Source organism: Metarhizium album (genome assembly GCF_000804445.1).
Source record: "Metarhizium album ARSEF 1941 chromosome Unknown scaffold_26, whole genome shotgun sequence".
Classification (NCBI taxonomy): Eukaryota; Fungi; Ascomycota; class Sordariomycetes; order Hypocreales; family Clavicipitaceae; genus Metarhizium; species Metarhizium album.
Window position 1 is genome coordinate 238124 of NW_024467600.1, and position 21251 is coordinate 259374.

Genomic DNA, 21251 nt, shown 5'->3' on the forward strand with positions numbered 1-21251 from the left:
GCACTCGCGGCAAGCCTGACCGAGACACAGCTGACTGTGCCAGCCATACGAGAGGCTCACAAGTTGCGACAGACAAAAAGTGGGGGCACTTGTCATGTCACGTGCACACTACGTATTTTCCAAGAGGCAGATAGACACTGGGAATACGGAGTATTCAAGTCTAACAACCCTGAATCTAAGGCATCAACATAGAGAACACCAGTTGCTCCTAAGCCTATTCAAAAATAGTGACGCCGTTTAATATGCCAGCTCGAAAAGCGTTTCCGGGGAAAAAAAAAAGAAAAAGAAGAAAAAGAAGAAGAAAAAGAAAAAAAAGAAAAAAAAAACCATCAAGACGGAGCAGCGCACTGCTGGCCAGTCGCCTGATCGACGCAAACCTGCGAGAGAATCGTCTCGCCGCCCGACTGGTAGTAGTAGCCTTGAGACCGTCACGGACTCACACAAATGCCGTCATTTGCCCTGCGGCTTGTCCGAGCCTGTCAACAGTTCCATCCATGTGCTTCATTTCTGGCGACGCTTGCCCGGAATACCAGACACCGATGGCGTCCATCTTCTCTTTGGCTTGCCGGGACAAGACACCTCCGGCCATGTCTAGTAAACACCACGCCGGGCATATTCTGTTTTCAAAACTGCCAAGAAAGCCCACGTTGTGCACTGTGTAGCTCGTTGCAGTCCCTCACCTCGAGGCGAGCAGCGCTCGATTCTTCATGCTTACTTCCAAACGGGTGGCCATGCTTACCGACAGAAACATAAACGCCATCACGCATATTCGGTCTGTTTTGTCCGAGTCCAAGATTCGGATGTCGGATCACCTTGTGAACACGGCCGGGTCAGCCAAGGTGATGAACTCTATTCGTCTATAACAATAGGCATTTCTGCTCTATGCTCCACTCCCTTCCGTCGTCGCTGTCTCCCTTTCCTTCGCTTTTTGGGCCTTCTTGGCTGCTATTTGCTGCTCCTTGAGAAGCTTCTTCATTGCATTCTTGCTCAGCTCACCAGTGCTACCTGTATCGCCGTAAGGAGAAACGCCGTCAGCAGCCTTGGTGACTGGCACAACGAGGTCTGCCCGAGGAACCCGTGGGTTGCCTTTCCACTCCAGTGGGCGCACCGACATGAATTCGTCAACCACAGCATCGCTAACCTTTGACCGTCGTTCTTGAAAGGTGCCGACGTATTTTTGGAGGTGTTCAATACAAATCGCTTTGAGCTGTAGATGGTGGAACGGTGAGTGTGCAGCTGACAAGCCTTGTGAGGGGAACGTACCTCGCCGGTGAGCAATTTGCCGCTGCTGTATTCGTCCTTGATTCTTTTGAGCTCCTTTTTCGTTTGTTAGTCGAAAAAGAAAGAAAAAGAGAAAGGAAAAAAGAAAGAGAATATTCTACAGTTGCCGCCCGGAGAGGGGAAGGGGGGGTAGAGCTAATCGTACATCATCATCCTCCAGGAAGAACGTGAGGTATTGGTACGCAACATCTACATGGGCATTGCCGCCCTTTTCGCGGTGCTCCTCCACTGTCTCGCGACCTCCAGAGAAAGCATATCTAGACGACTTAGCATGCTGATTCGGCAAAGGTACGAGGGTGTTGAGCGCGCGGTCTCACTTGTTAATCTTGGTCTTGATCTGCTTCGCAGTGTCGCTTAGAAAAATAGCAGAGTTATCGTCACTAGCCGACATTTTTGACCCCGGCCCTTGCAAAGCATCCAAGAACCGCATGTGAATGAGAGCTGGTTTGGCAAACTTGAGACCCTGGGCACAGTCTCTGGTCAATCGGAAATAAGGGTCCTGGTCGATGGCACACGGGATCAAACAGGGGATGGAGCTAGTCTTCTTTTCGTCGGGACCAAAAATGTGAGGGAATGATGATGCGAACGAGGTTGCGCCCTGGATGCTGGCAAAGTGAATCTTGCCAATATTTGAGCTGCCATCAAATCCGAAGATTGCCTTGGCGGTGTTGTATGTGACTCTTTTGGCGAAACGAACAATGTTCTTGTAGAAGGCGCCTCCAACGTAGGCAAAGTCGGAGAAGATGAATGTCTTCTTGGGGTCAAAGCCAGCGGCAATAATGTCCATGGCATTGGTCCTGCTATATCCCATGACCTCTTCTACCGTTCGCTTCTCGGAGAAGAGGTACTTCTCATCTAGTTCGTGTTGGTTGCATGTCTCACGTGTTCAATGACCAAAGGGGCTCACCGTCTGTCAACATGACTATCAGAGGTACATCCAGTGTGTCTTGCAGCCATCTAGTCGCACATGAATTCAGTCCCGTTGGTCTCCGTTTAGCCTCCTGTTGGGTATTCGTACTTAACAAAGTCAAAAACTTGGGTGTGTCCGATGTGCATGCTATCACTGCTAGGTCCACGACCAGTATATAGAAAGAAAGGCTCATTCTAAAGGAAGACGAGAGAGGTCAGCGACTATACAGAACGTCGTAAAATCTTGGACTTGACAAATCACACCTTCTCATAACGGTCCAGAATCATGTGTAGATCTCGATGACTGAAGAAAATACCACGGCGCATAAACCGGTGAGGTTTCTGGCCCGTGACTCTCTCCCAGCGCTGAAGCAGTGCATCGTCGATCTTGCTGGTGCCAAACTCATCAATGAGCTTGGTATAGTCAATGGCCTTGACCTTTCCGTCGTCGCCAACTTCGCCGGATACTGACCAGGGGTTGATGTCCTGCTTGGAGGGTTTGGACTCTGGAGAGGCAACGTCGTCGGCAGGGACGGGGTCAAGGGGCGTGGGAGCGGAGTCCATGGCGAAGGGGGTTGTGCTTCTGCTTCAGCTGTGCAAATATTCAGATGCAATTCCAGTGCCTCGGTCCGGAAAGGAAGTCAGATGCGTGCGTACTGGATAGTTGTGACTCGACAGTGAAGAAGTCGAATGCGCCGCGAGATGCACTTGCATGTCCAGGGTGCAGGCAAAGGCGGGGCAGTTTGAAGGATTTCACTTGGTCGCATGGCATGGCGGGGTTGACGGGGAGAAAAAAAAAAGGGAAAGGAAAGAACCAGTTGACATCTCACTGTTCCTAGGCGGTGTCACAGGGCCCGCGGGCTCACGAGCAGATGAACGAAAATAAATCAAACAGCAAATCGTCGTCGTCGTCGCCAAATTACTCCAGTAAGTGGAAGAAGTACGGTCAGACATGCACAACTTGTGAGGTGCTGTTTCCGTGGCTGCGTTTCTGGCAACCCTAACCCTCTGACGCAGAACAGAAAAATAAAAAATGAGTGTCCATTGCGCATTTACCAACCTATGAGTCAATACTACCCCCAGTACTCCGTGCTCCGTAGACCAATCTACTCAGGCACATTCAGGGATCACAGCTCAGTGATGCGGCGATTCTGTCGACATTCGCAATTTGCAATTTGCACGTCGGCTTTTTTCCTGCACCTGTGAATTAATTACCTACCCGGGTGGGTACCTTTCATCAGTAGCAACGCGCACAGCCCGAGCTAGCAGCTGAAACGTGCGTGCCTCATCAGTTTGCAAAAAGACAGCTGCCCCGCCACGGACATCGTCATCATACCTCCATCAGCTTTCCCACCAAGCTTGCTGGCCGGCCCCTGCCGACCTTCCTGGAAATCTCCTCATTTGCGTTGCGTTGATCGCGGCGGCAGCGGGCACTCTTCATTTCCTCCTCCAGCTCAGGCTCGAGCCGGCGCCCACACCGCCCGCCATGTCCCGCCAGATCAACCAGCCCTCCAACCAGATCAAGCTCACAAACGTGTCGCTCGTGCGCCTGAAAAGGGGCAAAAGGCGCTTCGAAATCGCCTGCTACAAGAACAAGGTCATGGAGTGGCGCTCCGGCATCGAAACCGATCTCGACAACGTCCTCCAGATCCCCAGTGTGTTCCTCAACGTGTCCAAGGGCCAGACGGCTCCCAAGGAGGATCTCGAAAAGGCCTTTGGCAAGGGCAAATCCACCGACGACATCGTCTTGGAAATCCTGAAAAAGGGCGAGTTGCAAGTCGGCGAGAAAGAGAGGGCCGCGCAGCTGGAGCGCGTGCACAACGAGGTCGTCAGCATAGTGGCCAGTAAACTGGTCGATCCGAGGACAAAGAGAGTGTACACGTCCGGCATGATCGACAAGGCCTTGGACATGCTGAGCTCCCAGGCACACAACACCGACAAGGACAGGAGCGCTTCGGCGAGCGGCGCAGCGACCCCGGCCGCGGACGACGACGGGGGGGCGAAACCCATGACGAGGGAGCACAACTGGACCGGCGTGGTGACCACCAAGAGTGCCAAGAATCAGGCGTTGGAGGCGATGAAGGCCCTCATTTCCTACCAGCCTATTCCGGTGGCAAGAGCGCGCATGAGGTTGAGGATATCGTGCCCGACAAGTGTGTTGAAGCAGGCCGTCAGGCCGGCCAAGGGGGCTGCTGCAAAGGAGGAAGATGGCGAGCAAAAGGCCCCCGGGACGGTCAAGGACAAGATTTTGGGATACGTAGAGCAGGTGGAGAATCAGGATGTCGTGGGCTCCGAGTGGGAAGTCGTCGGCTTTGTTGAACCAGGCGCCTTCAAGGCCTTGTCGGATTTCATTGGCAACGAGACCAAGGGCCAAGGACGGGTAGAGGTCTTGGATATGGCTGTTACGCATGAAGATTAAAGCCGAGGTCAAAGAGACTCCGTTGGCGAATGATGCCCATGCTGCTCTTGCTTTTGGGTCCATCTCTGGCGCTCCCGCAGCCTCTTGTCTGTTGTTGCATAGACATGACGCTTGGTGGTTCTTGTCGACTGCGTTGCTTGTTGCCCGATGGCGAGGGCATTGCATCGTGAAAAGGCCTATAAATTGCCAGTACCAAGAGAATCTGAATCGTCTCCGAATCAGCCCAACTGATTTTCTGGCATGCACTCTTTTTTCGCGTAGCAAAGATCCCCTCCAAGGACTACACTAAGAGAGCCCTCGACAGCACAAGTGTTGCTTGAATACTTTTGATTCATGACGTCTGATCTAGAGTACAGCTATGAGCCAAGCTGCATTGCCCGAAAGCAAACCTGTGTCCAGATATGAGCAAAAAGATGGAATAAACCCAGTCCGTCACGCCCTTCTACACCCATCCCAATGCAGTGATAGTCACAGCGTATAATTTAACCACCCTTCTTCTTGGAGACACCGACAGTTCGACCACGGCGACCAGTGGTCTTGGTGTGCTGACCACGGACACGGAGACCCCAGTAGTGGCGGAGACCACGGTGGGCGCGAATCTTCTTCAAGCGCTCCAAGTCATCACGCAGCTTGGAGTCGACACCGTTGGCCAAAATCTGCGAGTCCTTGCCGTCCACGATGTCGCGCTGTCTGTTGAGGAACCAAGAGGGAATCTTGTACTGGGTAGGGTTCTGGATGATCGTGACGATCCGCTCAAGCTCTTCCGAGGTGAGTTCACCGGCACTATCGAGTACGGAATCATTAGCATTCTTGCGCTGCTCCTCGTGCTCCCTTTTTTTCTGTCTCTGTCTCCCGCGTAGCTAGTGGAGGACAATAGACCGTACCGCTTGTTCAGGTCGACATCAGCCTTCTTGCAGACCAAGTTTGAGTATCGGCGACCGACACCCTTGATCTTGGTCAAGGCGTACATAACCTTCTGCTTGCCGTCGACATTGGTGTTCAGAAGACGCAAGATCTATTTGTCCGGGGTGTTAGCTTCCACTGTAACCAATACAAAGGAAGTGAATTCTTTGGCACGTTCGATCATGTCGCTGGCACCATCATAGCGAGCGACTGAAAGAGATTGAGTGGAATCGTCGAGCAATCGCCAAGGATGATGGAGGCAGTGCATTACTTACGAACTGAAAGTTCGTCTTCTCTCCCGAAACGAGCGACATGATGGGCAACTGTGTGAGTCGTTGCCGTGTGCTCGATGATGGTCAATGGATTTGGGTTGAGGGAAGAGAGGCGGAGATTTGTCTGCCCTCGCTTAACTTGGCGGGATTTTTCGACCCTGTGGGGGCACAAGTAGGGCAAGCTGTGGGTGGGTGCACACACTAAAAATCCTGTCACGATAGGACCACGTGATATGAATGGCTTACTAAGCGGGTTGGTTTACTCCGTAATGCTTGGGCAAATTACGTTGGTTTCCGGACCGGGAGGCCACCTTGACCTGTGAACAACACAAATCCAAGCCAAATTGGCGCAATCATTCTCCCCATACATTTTGGAGCCTCAGTTCCCGGTATGTTTGATGCTGTCGGGCCTGCTCAAATTGCGAGCAGCTTTTACGCGCAGACAGCCTCACCCTTTGACGGTAGGTGTTGATTCTCGTAGCTTATTTTCTTTGGCTCGTCTTCTGCCATCGCTCGGTCAATCCATCTAGAGGACAGATCTTGAGCCGGACACCCTCACTTTGGTGTGTGAGTACAAGACAAGAAAGAATTTTGACAACGCTTTTTGAGTACGAAACCTTCAGTGAATTCACCAAATGGGGGTTATCGTAATTTATCAGTTGTTACATTTTCCGTCTATCCATTGCACCATGTCCCCCCAGAGTACTTGAATAATGTTCATTACTTGTATAATGCTTGTCCCCTTGCTCCTATAGGTATGACAAATTCCCGAGCACAAGCTCGGCAATTGATTGCGTCCCTGAACTCTCGAAACATGCAGTGCATTCATTGTATGCCCTTCTTTTTGTATATGCCGTTCAAATTGATTTTTTCCTAAAGGCTCAGGGCAGCTGTCGAGTCCTGCGACTAAATGAGTTAGCCTTCGCAATCAAGCACAATCCCGCCCATGCATGTACGTACTTCTCGTGGTTGTGTAAGCTGACTTGTCAGCAATTCCCAAAGGCACACGCGATCCATCTCAACGCCATGTGAGCTGCTCTTTGGTTGGACGTTGAAGACATGGACATCTTGGAGACCACGCACGAGCAACAGCTCATCCAGGCCCAAGACGTCCGCCATCCTAATATTTCGATAGGCCAGTGGGAAATATGATCGCATCAAGGTGGCACGTTCATTCAAGTGCACCAGCGTCGACTTGGAAATATTGAGTGTCAGAGACTGTAGGTTAATCAACTGTGGGAGTAATTTGAAGGTATTTGCTGATTCTGGGCCACACCAGTGGACTGCGATGTGGCGGACGTGATCTGCGAAGTGCGAATTATGATTTATATGTGCAAGAAGCTCACAAGTGCAGCGAAATCGGAACTTTTTCTTACGAAAGAAAATCCGGTAGAACTCTTCATCTAGAGCTGTACCTAGCAGTATCGGCAGCGCCTTCATCTGGGAAGTCTGGAAGACGTTGTCCCTTTCGAACCTTGGACACCTGCAACCTGGCGTTTTCCCAGCCGGCACTACTATTGACGTTCGGAATGTGTTGTCGATTATGAGCTCCAACGTTCTTGCCCGAATTTCTATTGGCATTTTCATGAAAGGAAAGCCTTGGGTACAGCTTTGCCTGTCTGCGGCTGCGTGTAAGACAAGTGTGCCCCAGACTGGCCATGATTCGCGGCGGCTTTCTCACCTGCAATGTCCAGAATCTCCGTGCACATCTCGATAATGTCAACGCAAGTCTTGACCTCTGCGGGGTCCTTTTTGAGGATGTTGGCACATTTGGTGATGGTATTCGCAACGGCGGCCCTCCGCCGAGGGCTTAGACGAACTAGTCTTCCGAGCTCTTCAACGTCGAGGCTTCCGACATGGTAACTGTCGAGGCCCTCGAGCAGAGTCTGGATATTTCGGGACAGCTGGTAGCGACTCGGAATGGCCTTTGTCTTCAAGACGAAGAAAGACTTGGAGGCCATGGCGGCGGGCGGGCTTTTACCGGCGTCTCGTCAGTCAAACGACGCCAATGGACAACGGTGAGGAGTAAATGGGTCATCCAGGCTACGGGATTGAACCCAGCGTCGCCCAGACATTGTTTTTGATTCTTGTGGAGACGTTGCTTGCCAGCTGGCTTCAAATACGGTAAGTGCAGTGAACCGTGGATGCGACGGCCGTGGCAGGTGGCAGACTCAGATGCAAGTCACCAGAGTCGACGAGCATCTTGAACAGTGACGCATCGTTGCTCCTTCCGTCTGCGTGGTCAAGCTCGGCTTCGGGACCGTCTGCTGAATCCAGCGACGCGAGGAATGAATGCCTGTCAGTATGTACCTGGGTATGCCAAAGTTTACAACTACCATCGGGTCGCAGGGACTTGGATCAGGCGTGGTCAAAACATGATGCCAAAGTTTACAACTACCACCGGGTCGCAGAGACTTGGATCCGGCGTGATCAAAACATGATGTATTATCGTCTATGCCAATGGGGTATTTCATGTCGGCAAGTATAAGCCAAGGCTACTCCGGGCACCCTTTTTAAACAAATGAAAGAGCATGCCATCATGTGCGCGACTAGATATGACGCATGCGTCGGTAAATAAAGCAAAGAAAGCGGGCGGAATGATCCGCCATGACTGCCGATGAACCGTATATACCAAATGCCCGATATGTGCCAACGCTTGATGCCCCCAGGTAACCCATAGTCCCGTGTTAGTCATGCCCGTTCGTATAGTACATGCGGCACGTTTTATGTACTCTTCGCCATGGCCGTGCCAGCCATTGCGTAGTTGTGTGCTCTAGTGTCCGTCCGAGGGTCGTGAGAACTGTAATGTAACAGTTGTTGTGGCGGCCATCTCTATTGTGATGCAGTGTAGTCCTCTAATTTCTCTAGGCTTGCTTTCTTTCTTTGTCGGTGTTGAAAAAAAGGAACCGGGGTTGGGAGGGGGGGAGGAAAGCGAAAGAGACTACGACGCTCTAGGCTGTTGCGTATGAAGTGAGCAACTGGCGTTGGTCTCTGCATGATCTGCAAGGGGCCGCATATTTCGGCCACAGCACGGAGACTGTGGCCTTGGTGCTCGGTTGGTGGCGCTGAGACCAGCGGTGTATCCAATAACTCATAACTCTGGTAGTACTTTGCCTTTCGAGTGGTGTCTATATTTATCGGCGCCAGACAAGAGGTGATAGAAGTCGTACTCAGTAGCACTGAAGCATTTTTCGCCGTAGATATGCGGCGATGCCAATTGTTCGCCTCGTCAGTCTCGGGCCGAGTCGGGGCTCGGCGAGTCCGTCAGCGAGGCGATGATCTTTGCCCTATCGATCTCGAGGCTGGGCGCGCGCGTGCAACACGGGCTCACACCAATAAAACTGGCACTCTCAATCTGGCTCGGGTCCGTGGCGCCAAAGGTCATGGTGAAATGGCTCAGCATTTCTTGATGCTTGAGATTTTGCAGCGTGAGAGGTCGTTGGCTCGGGTGGATTTTCTTGTTCCTCCTGTTCCTCCGGGATTCCTCATGTGACTCGTCCTTGGAGCGGCGGGCAAACGCAAAGGTTCTGGCGAATTTGCTGCTAGTGATTGACTTGTGTAACGATGACGTCTCGCTGGTCGTGGTTGTGGTTGTGTTGCTCTCTGTCTGCGAGATGGTGGTGTCTGAGCTGTCGGATTTGCGCAAGGCACGACGGAATCGGTCTCGGATAGACATTGTAGCGGCGATGATGATGTTGCTGTTGTCGAAAGACTACGTGCGGCAAGGCGGAAGGCCAATTGACCAACTTTTTTGTTGCAATGTAGACGTTGTAGAAAACTACTGTCGCAGACGGAAAAAGGGGGGGCAGATCTAGGCCGATTATAAAGGGAATCGGGGAGTTCTGGGCAGCCTGGGCACGTTGCATGGGCATGTTGCATGGACATGGATGGGCATGGGCAGCCCAACGCCCTCTGGGGGGGCTCGTCTCTTCGCGCATTGCGGGAACATGGAAGTTACTCCGCAGTCGGTGGCAACTCTTTTCGGCCCATTGTCGTCTTTCTGTGGAGAGAGCGAGCGCGACCCGTGGGAAAAAGCATGTGGGAGGTGGGAGGCGGAGGGCCGAGGAGGAGCGAGGGCTTGGGCGGTGTCACTGGTGAGTGTTGCCACCAAGTACGCATGAAGGAAGGGGGCGGCGGCGTGTGGAGCCGTCGGGGCTCTGGGGCTCTGGGGCTCTGGGGCTCCTCCTCGGAGGCTCTGGAGTGCGGAGACATGGACGGACTGATTCGGGGCCAGCATCAATGGCCAGGGCTCGACGCGGTGTCGGTCTCAGGTGCTGGTGTCGTCTGGGCGGTCCGGCGCTGGGCCTGGCGTCGACGAGACACCAACAGCTGCATTGGTGTGACAGACTGCACTCATGCGCGCGCGCGTGCGCATGCGCATCACTCAAGCAGGGCCCAGACGTCCAGACGTTCCCGACACACGCATGCACACATGTCGCTCTGGTCCGCGCGGTGAAGGGTGGTGTAGGTGTGGCTGATGGAACAGCAAAAGAACATGCGTGGAACGGCGAGAGAAATCTGCGCATCCGGGCTGCGAGTCTGCGAGTCCGACGGCGTCCTCCGGCAAGCCTAGGCCGTTTGCGGTGGAGCCTACTGACGACTAAGCCGCCAAGTTCCCGCGGCTGCCATGGATAGGCCCATGGGGTGTTTTCGCATTTTGGCACCGCCACTAGCGCACCAGGCCGGGCCCACACTAGCACTCCGTACGGAGTACTGCTATGCGAGTATCCGTACTGGCCAGCCCAGCCCAGGTGCGGGACTCGACTCGACACCGAGCTAGTGCCTCCCCCTCGGAAAGCGTCATGTGCAGACGCAGACGCAGACGCAAACAAACACTTGAGACGGCCACCCCAGATGGTCCGGCAGAAGCCACAGCCGGCGTCAAAACTCTGCGTGCTGCCCCAGATGCTGTTCGTGTTGCCAATCCATTCTCAGTGGTATAGAGAGGGAGCGCCGCAGCGTATGCATTTTCCGCTGTCGAGTCATTTGCGTCGGCCGCCAACACTTGTCCACTGTGGCTTCGACGGGCATGCCGCGATACGGGTCCTTGCCCATCCAAAAGTTGAAGCGCGGCAAAACTCGGGACGAGGGTGTTGGTTTGTGCCACTTTAGCAGTACTCGGTACGGAGCACCTATCACTGCTGCTACTGCTACTATTGTTACTCCTAATCGACCACCAACCAACGGAATGGAGCAACTTGCGGCCAGGCCTGGGACCGGACCAGGTTTGCCAGGAATCCATTCAGTACGAATGCAAAACAAACAAGAAGCCGCTTGCCCGGACGTCTGGATCCGGTCTCGACGTCATGGGGTCCGTTTCGTGACGTTTAACATTTGTGTCCTTGGCGCCAATCCCTCTGAATCTGCACGCTGATTGGCTTCCGATTGCTCGCCTCGACGGAGAGTCTTGTCCCACAGCGCGCTTGTCGGTCCGCAGTTGGCTGGGAGAGGCTCAATTAGTTATCTGGGTTTCCTCGAAGTTTCTTGGCTGTCCCTTCGAATCGTGTACACCCACCGTAGCATTGGCTCCAAGCGAGCTGGCATTCCATTGCTCCTACACTACACTGTAGGCCTATCACGAAACTTGAGGTACAGCTTCTTGTCCCTCCCGTTGATATAAGCCGCTTGTCTGCTCGTGCTTGGTTTGAATTGTGCTTAGTATCTTGAGCCGAGTCGTTTTCGCATATTTGGTCGGCTCGATTTCCAGAAGCCGAGTCTCTCGTTCCTTTCTGGAAGCGCTATCCTCTGTCCCCATCACCATGGCGAGTCTGAAGATGCCCATTTCAAACTGTGAGTGACAGTCCGTCCCGAAAGAGCTCCTGGGCGGACACGTTGCTGAATACGTCGTGGGGATCTGTCCGCGGTAACAGAGAAGCTGGGCGGGATTCGTGCAGAGGCCTATCAACGTTACATCTACCAGAAGAGACACCAGCAAGACATTGCACCCAGCGACGAAAGAAAACACGACGAAACAAACCTGAAATCGATCTGACGAGAAGAGAGAGCGTGTCTCGAGGCTACCGTTGAAATAAAATTGTAGGTCAACCAACTGGTAGTTATAATGCCGCCCTGAAATGACTTGGTCCGATATGATTGGCCGAAAGACCGACGATCCCCGCGTAGGGTACGGACTACCTTCAGCTACAGCTCAACCACACTCATGACCAGGTCCCTGTACATGGCTTGCCCCCGTGCTGCCGTCGGGCCCAATGAAAGGCGACGACGTCGTGACAAAAGGAAGTCACTGACCACATCACCAAGTCGCGTGGCTCGCTTTACTCAGCACCACCAGCAACAGGTCGTTACACCAAAGTCCCGTCGAGTGCGCCGTCTGCTGTTTTTCATGGACTCGCCTGCTGCACCATAGATCATGGTCCGGTACCGTCCGACGCCCTTTTGCGCAAGACTGGCCTTGCTGTAATACCGGGAAGTTGCGCCGTCGAGCTGCGCGTCCTGTGCCTTCAAGCTTGGACGAGACACCACGCCGTGGGGATTGCTCTCCCAGCCTCCGCCAAATCTCCATCATGGCTAGCCTGCGGGAACGCAACGCCCAGGATAGAGAAGCCGTCTCTGAAGCAGCCAAGTCGCCGCCGACTCCAGGACAGCTGGATACCGCCGACGCTGAACCCAGCCGCACTACATCACCACCCGCCCCTCGCTTGGGCCGCGACGTTGGTGAGGACTCACCTCTCCTCAGCAGCAACGACTCGGATCCAGGCGATGCGGCAAGACCTAATCCCGCATCACATCACCTTGATGGGATGCAGGAAACCAAGGGGCTATGGTACATGGTTATGCTGACAATCAGCATGGGTGGTTTGCAGCTTGCCTGGGCGGTCGAGCTGTCCAACGGATCGCCGTATCTACTGTCGCTTGGCCTCAGCAAGTCACTCATGGCACTGGTGTGGATTGCTGGGCCATTGACGGGAACCCTGGTTGTGCCGTACGTTGGCATTATTAGCGACAACTGCCGCATGCCATGGGGCAAACGCCGGCCGTTCATGGTAGGCGGCACCATCGCCACAGTTGCTGGCCTCATGTTCCTCGCCTGGACGCGAGAGATTGTCGGGGGCATATTGGGGCTTTTCGGCGCGGATTCCAAGTCAGAAGGCGTCAAAGTTGTCACCATCGCCGCCGCCGTGATTGGCGTCTACGTGCTCGACATTGCCATCAACACGGTCCAGGCTGCCATTCGAGCCTTTTTCGTCGACTGCGCGCCTGCTCATCAGCAAGAGGAAGCAAATGCAATGGCGAGCCGGGCTACTGGCATCGGAAACATCATGGGGTTTGTTGCGGGATACGTGAACCTCCCCACGTACCTGTGGTTCCTTGGAAACAGCCAGTTCAAGATACTTTGCGCCGTAGCCAGTATTGGACTAGCAATCACGATCGCACTCAGCACGGCCAGCATACGCGAAAGGAATCCCCGGACGGACGGGTCCCCCATCAAGAAGACGCCGAATTTCGTCACCTTTTTCTTCAACATCTTCAAGTCCATCAAGCGGCTGCCGCCGCAGACCAAACGAGTCTGCCAAGTCCAGTTCTTTGCCTGGGTTGGATTTTTCCCGCTACTGTTTTATACGTCGTCGTACATTGGGGAGATTTATGTCCAGCCATACCTGGAGGAGAATCCCAACATGACGCCCGAAGAACTGGAGGCCTTGTATGAACAGGCCACCCGCATCGGGACCTTTGCGCTGCTGATAAACGCCATAGTCAGCCTGCTCACAAACATCTTTCTGCCCTTCTTCATTGCGCCTACTTTTGACAGCCACCCGGTGTCCGTCAACACGCACACTGGCCAACCTGTCGCGACGAAGACGACTGCATTGCCGCGGCGGTCGTACCTCGACTACTTGAGACTACCAGGATTCACACTCAAGCGGGCCTGGCTCGGATCGTTGGTATTGTTTGCCGTCTCCATGTTCTGCACCGTCCTCGTCCGGTCGGTTGCGGGAGCCACGGTTTTGATAGGACTGGCCGGCATCACATGGGCCATGGCGCTGTGGGCTCCATGGGCGATTATCAGCGGTGAAATCAGTCGGCGAGACACCATTGCCCGGGTGAGGCAGCTTCAGAACATGGCACCAGGCCAGAGCAGTAGCCGGGGTGCGCCGTCGCCCAGCGGAAGCTCGCAAGGCACGGTGGATGCCGAACTGCCCGGTCAAGGTGAAGAAGTGGACCAAGCCGGCGTCATCTTGGGCATTCACAACATGGCCATTGCAGTTCCCCAAGTCGTCGCCACCGTGGGATCAAGCGTCGTCTTCAAGTTCCTGCAGAAGCCACGCGGTACACCCGGCGATCAGAGTTTTGCCATTGTCATGGCGCTCGGAGGCCTGTTTGTCCTGGGTTCTTGCATTTTTGCCATGAGAATCAAAGACGACGCAGATGCGACAGAGGAGGCACTTCATGACGAGGCCCGGGGTGCTTTGCTTGCCGACGAGGCCACCGGGAACTAGCCCCCATACGTACACGTCTGATGTGATTCGGACGCATGGGTAGGCGCAATTTCTAGCCGGTTGGATTTACCCGTCCCCATTCACATTCACCTGCTTGCATAGACACGCTGCATCAAACTTGAATCAACAATTTGCAGCTAGTAGCCATGTGCGTCCCTTTTGTGTGCCTCCGTCGACATTCAAACAAAACAGCCAGCCGTTTCCTCGCAGAGTCGAAGCTGCCATATTGCTCGTCACCCCACCACGCCCCTGGCATCCCACAGTCAGTCTTGGATCCGTCATGGCAAGGCCCCAGAGGAGCCCTCGTCTCGCCAGGAACTTTGCCCAGCGGGGGACCATATGCCGTTGTCCCTCGCCATTCGTGGCACCGCCCTTGTCCCATGCTCGTCGCAGTACGTGTAGTGACAATCTGGCCTGTGCCGCGACCGCGGGTGATTCTGGGTGTCGGCCGCCACGCGACCCGGCCGACCAGTGGCCCGCGACACCGTGTACGTAGTCGTGACGTGCTTGGGGACGGCAATGCCGAGCGAGACCACGGGGGCCTTTGGGCGAGCAGGTTCCCCCCGAGCGGAGACGCCTGCGGCGTAAATTGGAGCCAGGAGGACGATGAGCTTGCCGGAGAGCATTTTAATAGTGTCTGGTGTGTATGTAAAAGAGGTCAAGTCGGGAGGAGGAAAGACATGGCTTATCATCATGTTCTCCCCTTCTCTGCCCCGTATCAATCAGGCACGAGAGACTCAAAGGGTAGGAGGAGGTGGACCTTTTTTTTTTTTTTCATTCTAAGCTATTTCTAAAATCCATGTAGGGCACTCTGGGTGAATATCGTCACGGGAAACAAAACACGACACGACGCCTTGCTCGGCCGAGAGGAAGTGGCGGCCGCCGACGGTCGTGATGGGCGGCAGCAGCAAGCAACGTGACGCCATGCAGAAGTACAGGTGCGACCTGAGCAGACGGGCCGTCTGTTACGTTGTGTGCGGCTGAGCCAAAAAAACAAAAAAAAAAAAAAAATCACTGCATGGCCTTGATGCCGGCCTTTGCCCACATGGTCAGGCACAGCGTCACGCTGACAGTCCACGCTAGGCTTCGCAGACCAGCTAGCTTTCTGTTCTCGCCGAGCTTGACGTAGCAGAAGACGTAGGCGAGCCGGGAGGCGAGATAGCCGATGCTCAGGGTGTTGAGGAGGCACGCGTGAAGACCGGCCTGGTTGGCGGCGACGACACCGCCCGCAAAGAGAGCTAGGGATTCGAAGCCGTTCTCGGAGGCGGCCTTTGCGCGGAGGATCATCTGCTGGCGCTGGGAGGGGGGGGAGAAGGTGTCAGCCGGTACTTGTTGTCGGGCCAAGGGGACAGGAGTGCAAGGCCTACGGGCTTGTCGATGGTTTCGCTCTTGCAGACGGCGTCGCGCAGCGCTCGGGGGTTCGCGTTATCGTACGCTTTGCCGGAGCAGGCGACGGCGATGCTGTGAGGGCCGAGGCATGTCGCGATGAAGACGGCGGGGATCTGGGTCAGGCGTGCGTGGTGAGTTTCTTGGAGTCTGGACACACGAGGAGCGAGGAGCGAGGGCTCACAGTGAAGTAGGAGAGGTTCTTGCTGCAGTCGAGGCCGATGGCGGACATGATGGGCGCTGGAGGTATTCTGGACTTGAGTTGGTTCGGTCGGCGTTTCTTGTTTTTTTTTTTCTTTTGGGTTTTGGTTTCGGAAATTCCAATTGTTGAGAAGCACGGTTGCTGGAGTCGATGATGGATCGAGAGTCGGGGAAGCAGTCAGAAGCCGTCGGAAGCGGGCTGGAAACTGTCCGTGCTGTCTGGGCGTCCCGACGGCCCGACGGCTCACAAGACGGAGAACGGAGCCCCGCGCGCGCGCCGCCAAGCTCGTCCGCCGGTGGACCGCGATTGATGCGACGATACCAGCTTACCAGCGCTTCGTCCCTCAAAGTTCATGACCCATGAATCTCCGTCACGGCCCGTGTCATACACAGCAGACTTCGTTGCTGTTGCGAGCCCTCCGACTGCAAACAAAAAATCTTGTTCACGCCAGTCAGCCATCATCACGCCCGCGGAATGCGCCCTGCCGCTCAGCTGTTGTTCTCCAAGCAAGCAAAAGTGCTGCACATTGCCTTTTCCCATTCACCACCAGAGGCACTTGGGGTTTCATAGTGGAAGGCTTCTTCATTTCATGCAGTTGTCGTCACGAGCGCAACTTCTAGTAAAGCTGTGCTTATATATATACAATGGAGTGTGAGTCGTGGCGGCTCTTGGGTAAATGGTGAAATATATACCAAACATTGAATGCAATATGAAACAAGACGAAATCCAAAGAACGTACTGTGGCAGTATCGTCGTGCTTGGCCTGTCAATTTATTCAATGGGAACCCGCCCTGGGTACCTTTGTTCAACAACTCTTGCTCGCATGCTTGCCCCAACTGCGGCAGCTCAGCTTCTTTTACACATGCCGCTCAGGCGGAAAATCGTTTCGCAACAGCCCTAATTCGTCTTTTGGCGTTCCAGCTGCCACCGTTCCAAACTTTCCCATTCCATGACAGGTCCTGTCTGGGTGGCGGAGGCGGCGGCTGCGAGCTGGCAGCTTGAGGTTGAGTAGCTGGCTGAGTCGGCCGAGGCTGGACCTGGATCTGCGCAGGGGTATGGCCTTGATCCTGAGGTCCCAGCAAGTCTGACGGCGATCCCGAATCTGGCGCCGAGTAGTGTTGGACTGGAACGGGGTTGCCTCCCTGCTGGTAGACTTTGATCGAGTTGACGGCCCAAAAGGCATTCGCAAACTGTTCAGGGTTGGCAGCAACATAGTCCTTGCAGGTAGGGGCCAGAGCTGCGCACTTGGAGTCCGACTTCCAGACTTGGGGGTTTCCGGCCCAAGCGCCACAAAAGGTGGTGTCAAAGACAATCTGGTGGTTCTTGAAGAAACCGTCAATGTTGCAAGTGTTTCCACCCACGAATCGAGCAGTTGGTGCTCCCCAGCTGCCGGGATTGGGATTCTGGGAGGCAATGTCCTGTGGAATCTTCGACCGAGGGAAGAACCAGACCGCGATGTGATCCGAAGTCCACTCAGTCGCATAGACACCACCTCCAATGGCGTTGAAGCCGTCGCCATAGTTTGAACTGTCGGCGGTGCGTTGTCCGCAGCCACTCGAGGCACCCGAGGCACCACAGTCTGCAGAGGCAAGCCTGGTAGAAGCAATGGCGCCCTGGTTAGACATTGTGCAGCCAGCCTTGGTGTGGAGCGAAATGGCGTTCTGCGTCTGGGAATTGACACCCTCCAGAATGTCAATTTCACCAGAGTTTGGCCAGTCTGCGCCGAACATCCAGAAGGCTGGCCATGCGCCACAAATGCTACCAGGCATGTGGGCAACATCCGCAATGAACAGGCCGCGGGTGAATGTCTTTTTGGACGTCACACGAACTGACTTGCGGCCATTGGGAGGGTTCTTGGTCTTGGAGTCGACACCCATGTAGATGGCCCCCTTGTCGTAAACGGCGAGGCCCTCCTTCTTGGCAGTCTGCCCATCAACATATTCAACAAATCCCTCTGTAGGATCTTTGCCCGTGAAGAAGTCGAAGCTGTTGAAGAAGTTGGTGGTATCGTAGGTGGTGTCAATGCGGTAGCCGGCATGAACGGTGCCTGCAGACAAGAGCACGGTGCCAGCAAAGGCAGCGAAGCAGCCCGTAACGCGCATGAGGATTGGAAATGGATTGCCTTCAAGATGTGGTGTAGACGGTCGGCCTAGGAATGAGGCGAGACAACCCGTCTTGTTTGAAGCGGCTTTGCTGTGTGAGCCGGCACGACAGCGTCAAAGCAAGAAATCCGCGAGACTGTCACGGCGACGCCAAGTGATGCGTACGGTTCTTTTATGAAGATGCCTCGAGGTCCCTCTGCCGCCCTAGACAACTTCCCGGAACCAGAGCCTCGTCTCCAGGATGGGCTTGGATGTGAGGGAAGATAAGAGAGCGAGGCCCTGTCACAGTTGCTGCTGCAGCTACTGGGAAGGCGGACAGCAAGCAGTCTCTTGGTGGGGTGACTCCGAGTTGCCGTCAAAGTTCCCAAGGCGGAGAACAGTAGTTGGGGCGCAGTGAATGTACAGGCGAAGGCGACAAGTTTGTGACGTCCTCAATATAAAGGATCAAGGTGATGAGGAACTGAGATCAGGGTCCAAAGGAAGGGAATCAATTGTTGAGAGCAGAACAATGGCAACCAGCAACTGGGTTGACAATTGTGGTCAAAAGACGTTGCTGTCGTTGTTTTCTCTCCAATAGGGAGTCTGGCCGGCCGAAAGAAGGAGATGAATCGATGCAAGACGAGAAATACGCACAATCTTGACCAAGCTGCCGGAAGGACTGGACGGCAGACAAGATACAACAAAGGGCGCTGGAACCGTCAACGGAAGCGAAAGAAGGAAAAAGTAACAAAGATGATGGAGAGTATCGAGAAGAGACATGTTAGACAACGGACGGCAAGGCAAATATCTAATAAATACGTACGTGGCCATTGTTTCTGGGGTCGCCTGGTTGTGTCTGCTGCGTCGGTCACAGACTCGCAGCCCGGCTGGTGGTGTGAATGCGCGCGCTCTTCCTCCCTCCCCCCCGGTCGGCCCCTCGCTCCATGTCTGGTGTTTCCGTGCGTAGGGGCACACTCCGTAAAATAAAATAGAGTCGTTCCCCTGTTGCTTTTTGCGGGCCGCGGTTGGCAACTCGTTTCCGACGATGTTGCAGTCGTGAGGCAGAAGCGTTCGCATGAACCTGACACTCTGGTGGTGTCGCTGGCGGGCCAATCAAAGCTCATGACCGGCAACGCCAAGAGGCCGAAGGGGCAACTGCAAGGGCACTGCTAAAGCCCATGTCAGCAGCCTGCCACAGGCGCCGGGCGGGGTGGAGCCGCGTCCCGCAGCGTTCGTCCAGGAAACAACACACACGACGTCTTGGGTCTCATTGGGCAGTCACGGCCGGTCACGACGGAGCTTCGAGGACTGGTTCGTCCATTGTGTCCTGGGCCTGGCCTTGGCGCGTGCCTTGTACCCCGTACCCCGTTAAGAGGTACGTACTTGGTTGGACAGACAGACCTGAAAACCGGACAAGGGCCCAGATGTTAGTTCGGTCCATGTCCATTCATCCACAAGGCCTCCCTTCATAGACACGCACGACGTCTCGACACAAACAGAAGGCCTCTTCAGTGAGGTCTTGCGCGATCGCCCCAGTCCAGTCACATGTTTAATACCCAGGCTCTTTGTCCATCTGGAACCGACAAGCCTGGGCGCCTCCGACGTCCATCAAGGTCTTGCAAGAGTCTCGATTCTTGGCATCGAGTACAATGCGACCGCCGGGCGGTTCACGGCAAACACCGTGTGTGCGAAGATTCGGAGAGAGACTGAGAACCCCCAAGTCACCCTACGAGGCGACCCTTGGCGATGAAACGCCCAGGCCAGAGGGATGCAAGGTTGAAACAAGTCTGTTTGACAACAAAGTGAGTTGGGATTGCTTACGGAGCAGGAACAAGAGAGTGCCTGGGTGGCTGACAGGCTCTGACCGTTGCACAAGCACTGAAGTCGTCCGTCGGTTTGTTACGCGACATTTACTCCTCGCCGAGGTGCCATACCATACCATGCAACTACGAATTGACACTGGCCGATGACGGACTCTTGCGCGGTTGAAATATCCGTCTCCATACTCTACCCTGATTGATTCGGCGGCAAGCCCATGACTTTTCTCCACATGGCTCGCGGGGGGGAGCCAGGTCATGACGAAAATAAGCGCCGCGGGCGACAAGCCAGCTCCGCCAGCCAGGTCATAATGGCATCCGCCAACTGGTAATAGTGACAAGCACCTGTCCTGCATAACTGCCTACAGTGGGTAGTAGTAACAACAGCTTGCCAATATCGAACCAGGTGCAGGATGGTGTTCCTCGAGCGAGGCATTTCCTACGAGCACGGGATGCGGAGCACACACAGGCGTGTTCGAATTTCAGTTGACTGCCACCTCTCCTTTTTGCGTGACAGAGTTGCGTCCATAAAGTCTCCGCGCCAGCCACAACAACCAGAGCATGGCAGGGTGGGGTGCATCCATGACGATGAATTTCTCCCTTTGCATCCTCGTTTGCATCTGATTTTTTTTTCCCATTACTATAATCCCACAGTCCACAATATTCAGTCCGGATTTCGCTGCCAACTTCGGTTATCTAATCAACAAGCGACTCGGCACCGACTTGCAAACGGCCAGTGCAGCCACCCAGCACTCGGGCGGACCACCTGCCGTCCGTCACGCATCACGGCAGCCATTGCCGCTCGCCTTCTCGCCCGGCAACCTTCTGCCGTGCTACACACAGGTCGATCTGGCTGATCACTGCCCATAAAGCTGTCCATGGACCCGTCCCCTGTTTCAGCCAGAGCGCATAAACACAATGCCGCCCCAGACGAGGCTTTCTTCGTTGTTGCAAAAAGGCTGTGCTTGCAGTCGCCGGGGGCCCAAAAGAATTGAAAGATGTGAAAAAAAAAGTTAAATTTTAGACAGCAACAAAGCCGTGACAAGACAAGCCCAACATCTCTCACGTCGTCACCAATCAATCCACCGTACGGAGTCCAACGAGCCAGGACCCATCTTTCTCTTGTTCAACAACCTCTCGCCCCTGTTCCGAACTACCCGTGCTCCTGGATTCACAACGACTCATGTTCCCTGTCAAACGCATCAAGATGAAAGATGAAGAGACCACACGTACTAGTCCCCGGTCTCGGCACCTCGGCATCTCATCTCTGCGACTAACGACATCAGACAGGGCGCCGTCTCTACTTGCCCGGCTCGTTTCCATCAATGCGTAGCGGCGCGCCGTGAATCGCGTGGCCGTCTTTATGTACGGATCCCATCGCGGATACTACACCACATGTCACAACAGTGAATCTGCCAAGAGCCTTGATGTCGTCTATTGCAAACAAAGCCACTCCAAAGTTATACAAGTGCCATACATAAATAGACAAAAAGCGGTACCAAAAAAAAAAAAAAAAAACCGA

General features: G+C 54.5%; 9 protein-coding genes across 9 annotated transcripts; 2 read left to right on the plus strand and 7 right to left on the minus strand.

The window, feature by feature from the left end:
• Window positions 1-436: 436 nt before the first annotated feature.
• On the minus strand, window positions 437-589 carry MAM_07035 (uncharacterized protein; the record flags this gene model as incomplete). Its single annotated transcript, XM_040825833.1, has 1 exon — window positions 437-589. The coding sequence occupies one exon, from the start codon at window positions 587-589 to the stop codon at window positions 437-439; it is 153 nt and encodes a 50-aa protein (XP_040676216.1).
• A 291-nt stretch (window positions 590-880) lies between these two features.
• Window positions 881-2754, minus strand: MAM_07036 (tryptophanyl-tRNA synthetase; the record flags this gene model as incomplete). The annotated part of the gene is made up of 7 exons (XM_040825834.1): window positions 881-1207; window positions 1264-1317; window positions 1427-1538; window positions 1599-2136; window positions 2189-2238; window positions 2300-2385; window positions 2455-2754. 7 exons carry the CDS (start codon window positions 2752-2754, stop codon window positions 881-883), a joined length of 1467 nt encoding a protein of 488 aa, XP_040676217.1.
• Window positions 2755-3676: 922 nt separating this feature from the next.
• On the plus strand, window positions 3677-4609 carry MAM_07037 (UPF0023 family protein; the record flags this gene model as incomplete). The annotated part of the gene is made up of 1 exon (XM_040825835.1): window positions 3677-4609. One exon carries the CDS (start codon window positions 3677-3679, stop codon window positions 4607-4609), a length of 933 nt encoding a protein of 310 aa, XP_040676218.1.
• Window positions 4610-5091: 482 nt separating this feature from the next.
• On the minus strand, window positions 5092-5826 carry MAM_07038 (40S ribosomal protein S18; the record flags this gene model as incomplete). Its single annotated transcript, XM_040825836.1, has 3 exons — window positions 5092-5392; window positions 5494-5624; window positions 5788-5826. The coding sequence occupies 3 exons, from the start codon at window positions 5824-5826 to the stop codon at window positions 5092-5094; spliced, it is 471 nt and encodes a 156-aa protein (XP_040676219.1).
• Window positions 5827-6657: 831 nt separating this feature from the next.
• MAM_07039 (uncharacterized protein) lies at window positions 6658-7745 on the minus strand (the record flags this gene model as incomplete). The annotated part of the gene is made up of 3 exons (XM_040825837.1): window positions 6658-6690; window positions 6745-7403; window positions 7466-7745. The coding sequence occupies 3 exons, from the start codon at window positions 7743-7745 to the stop codon at window positions 6658-6660; spliced, it is 972 nt and encodes a 323-aa protein (XP_040676220.1).
• A 1268-nt stretch (window positions 7746-9013) lies between these two features.
• MAM_07040 (uncharacterized protein) lies at window positions 9014-9460 on the minus strand (the record flags this gene model as incomplete). Its single annotated transcript, XM_040825838.1, has 1 exon — window positions 9014-9460. The coding sequence occupies one exon, from the start codon at window positions 9458-9460 to the stop codon at window positions 9014-9016; it is 447 nt and encodes a 148-aa protein (XP_040676221.1).
• Window positions 9461-12308: 2848 nt separating this feature from the next.
• MAM_07041 (Major facilitator superfamily domain, general substrate transporter) lies at window positions 12309-14243 on the plus strand (the record flags this gene model as incomplete). Its single annotated transcript, XM_040825839.1, has 1 exon — window positions 12309-14243. One exon carries the CDS (start codon window positions 12309-12311, stop codon window positions 14241-14243), a length of 1935 nt encoding a protein of 644 aa, XP_040676222.1.
• A 1011-nt stretch (window positions 14244-15254) lies between these two features.
• MAM_07042 (uncharacterized protein) lies at window positions 15255-15861 on the minus strand (the record flags this gene model as incomplete). Its single annotated transcript, XM_040825840.1, has 3 exons — window positions 15255-15539; window positions 15611-15745; window positions 15814-15861. The coding sequence occupies 3 exons, from the start codon at window positions 15859-15861 to the stop codon at window positions 15255-15257; spliced, it is 468 nt and encodes a 155-aa protein (XP_040676223.1).
• An 839-nt stretch (window positions 15862-16700) lies between these two features.
• Window positions 16701-17933, minus strand: MAM_07043 (Concanavalin A-like lectin/glucanase; the record flags this gene model as incomplete). Its single annotated transcript, XM_040825841.1, has 1 exon — window positions 16701-17933. One exon carries the CDS (start codon window positions 17931-17933, stop codon window positions 16701-16703), a length of 1233 nt encoding a protein of 410 aa, XP_040676224.1.
• Between the last annotated feature and the right edge of the window lie 3318 nt (window positions 17934-21251).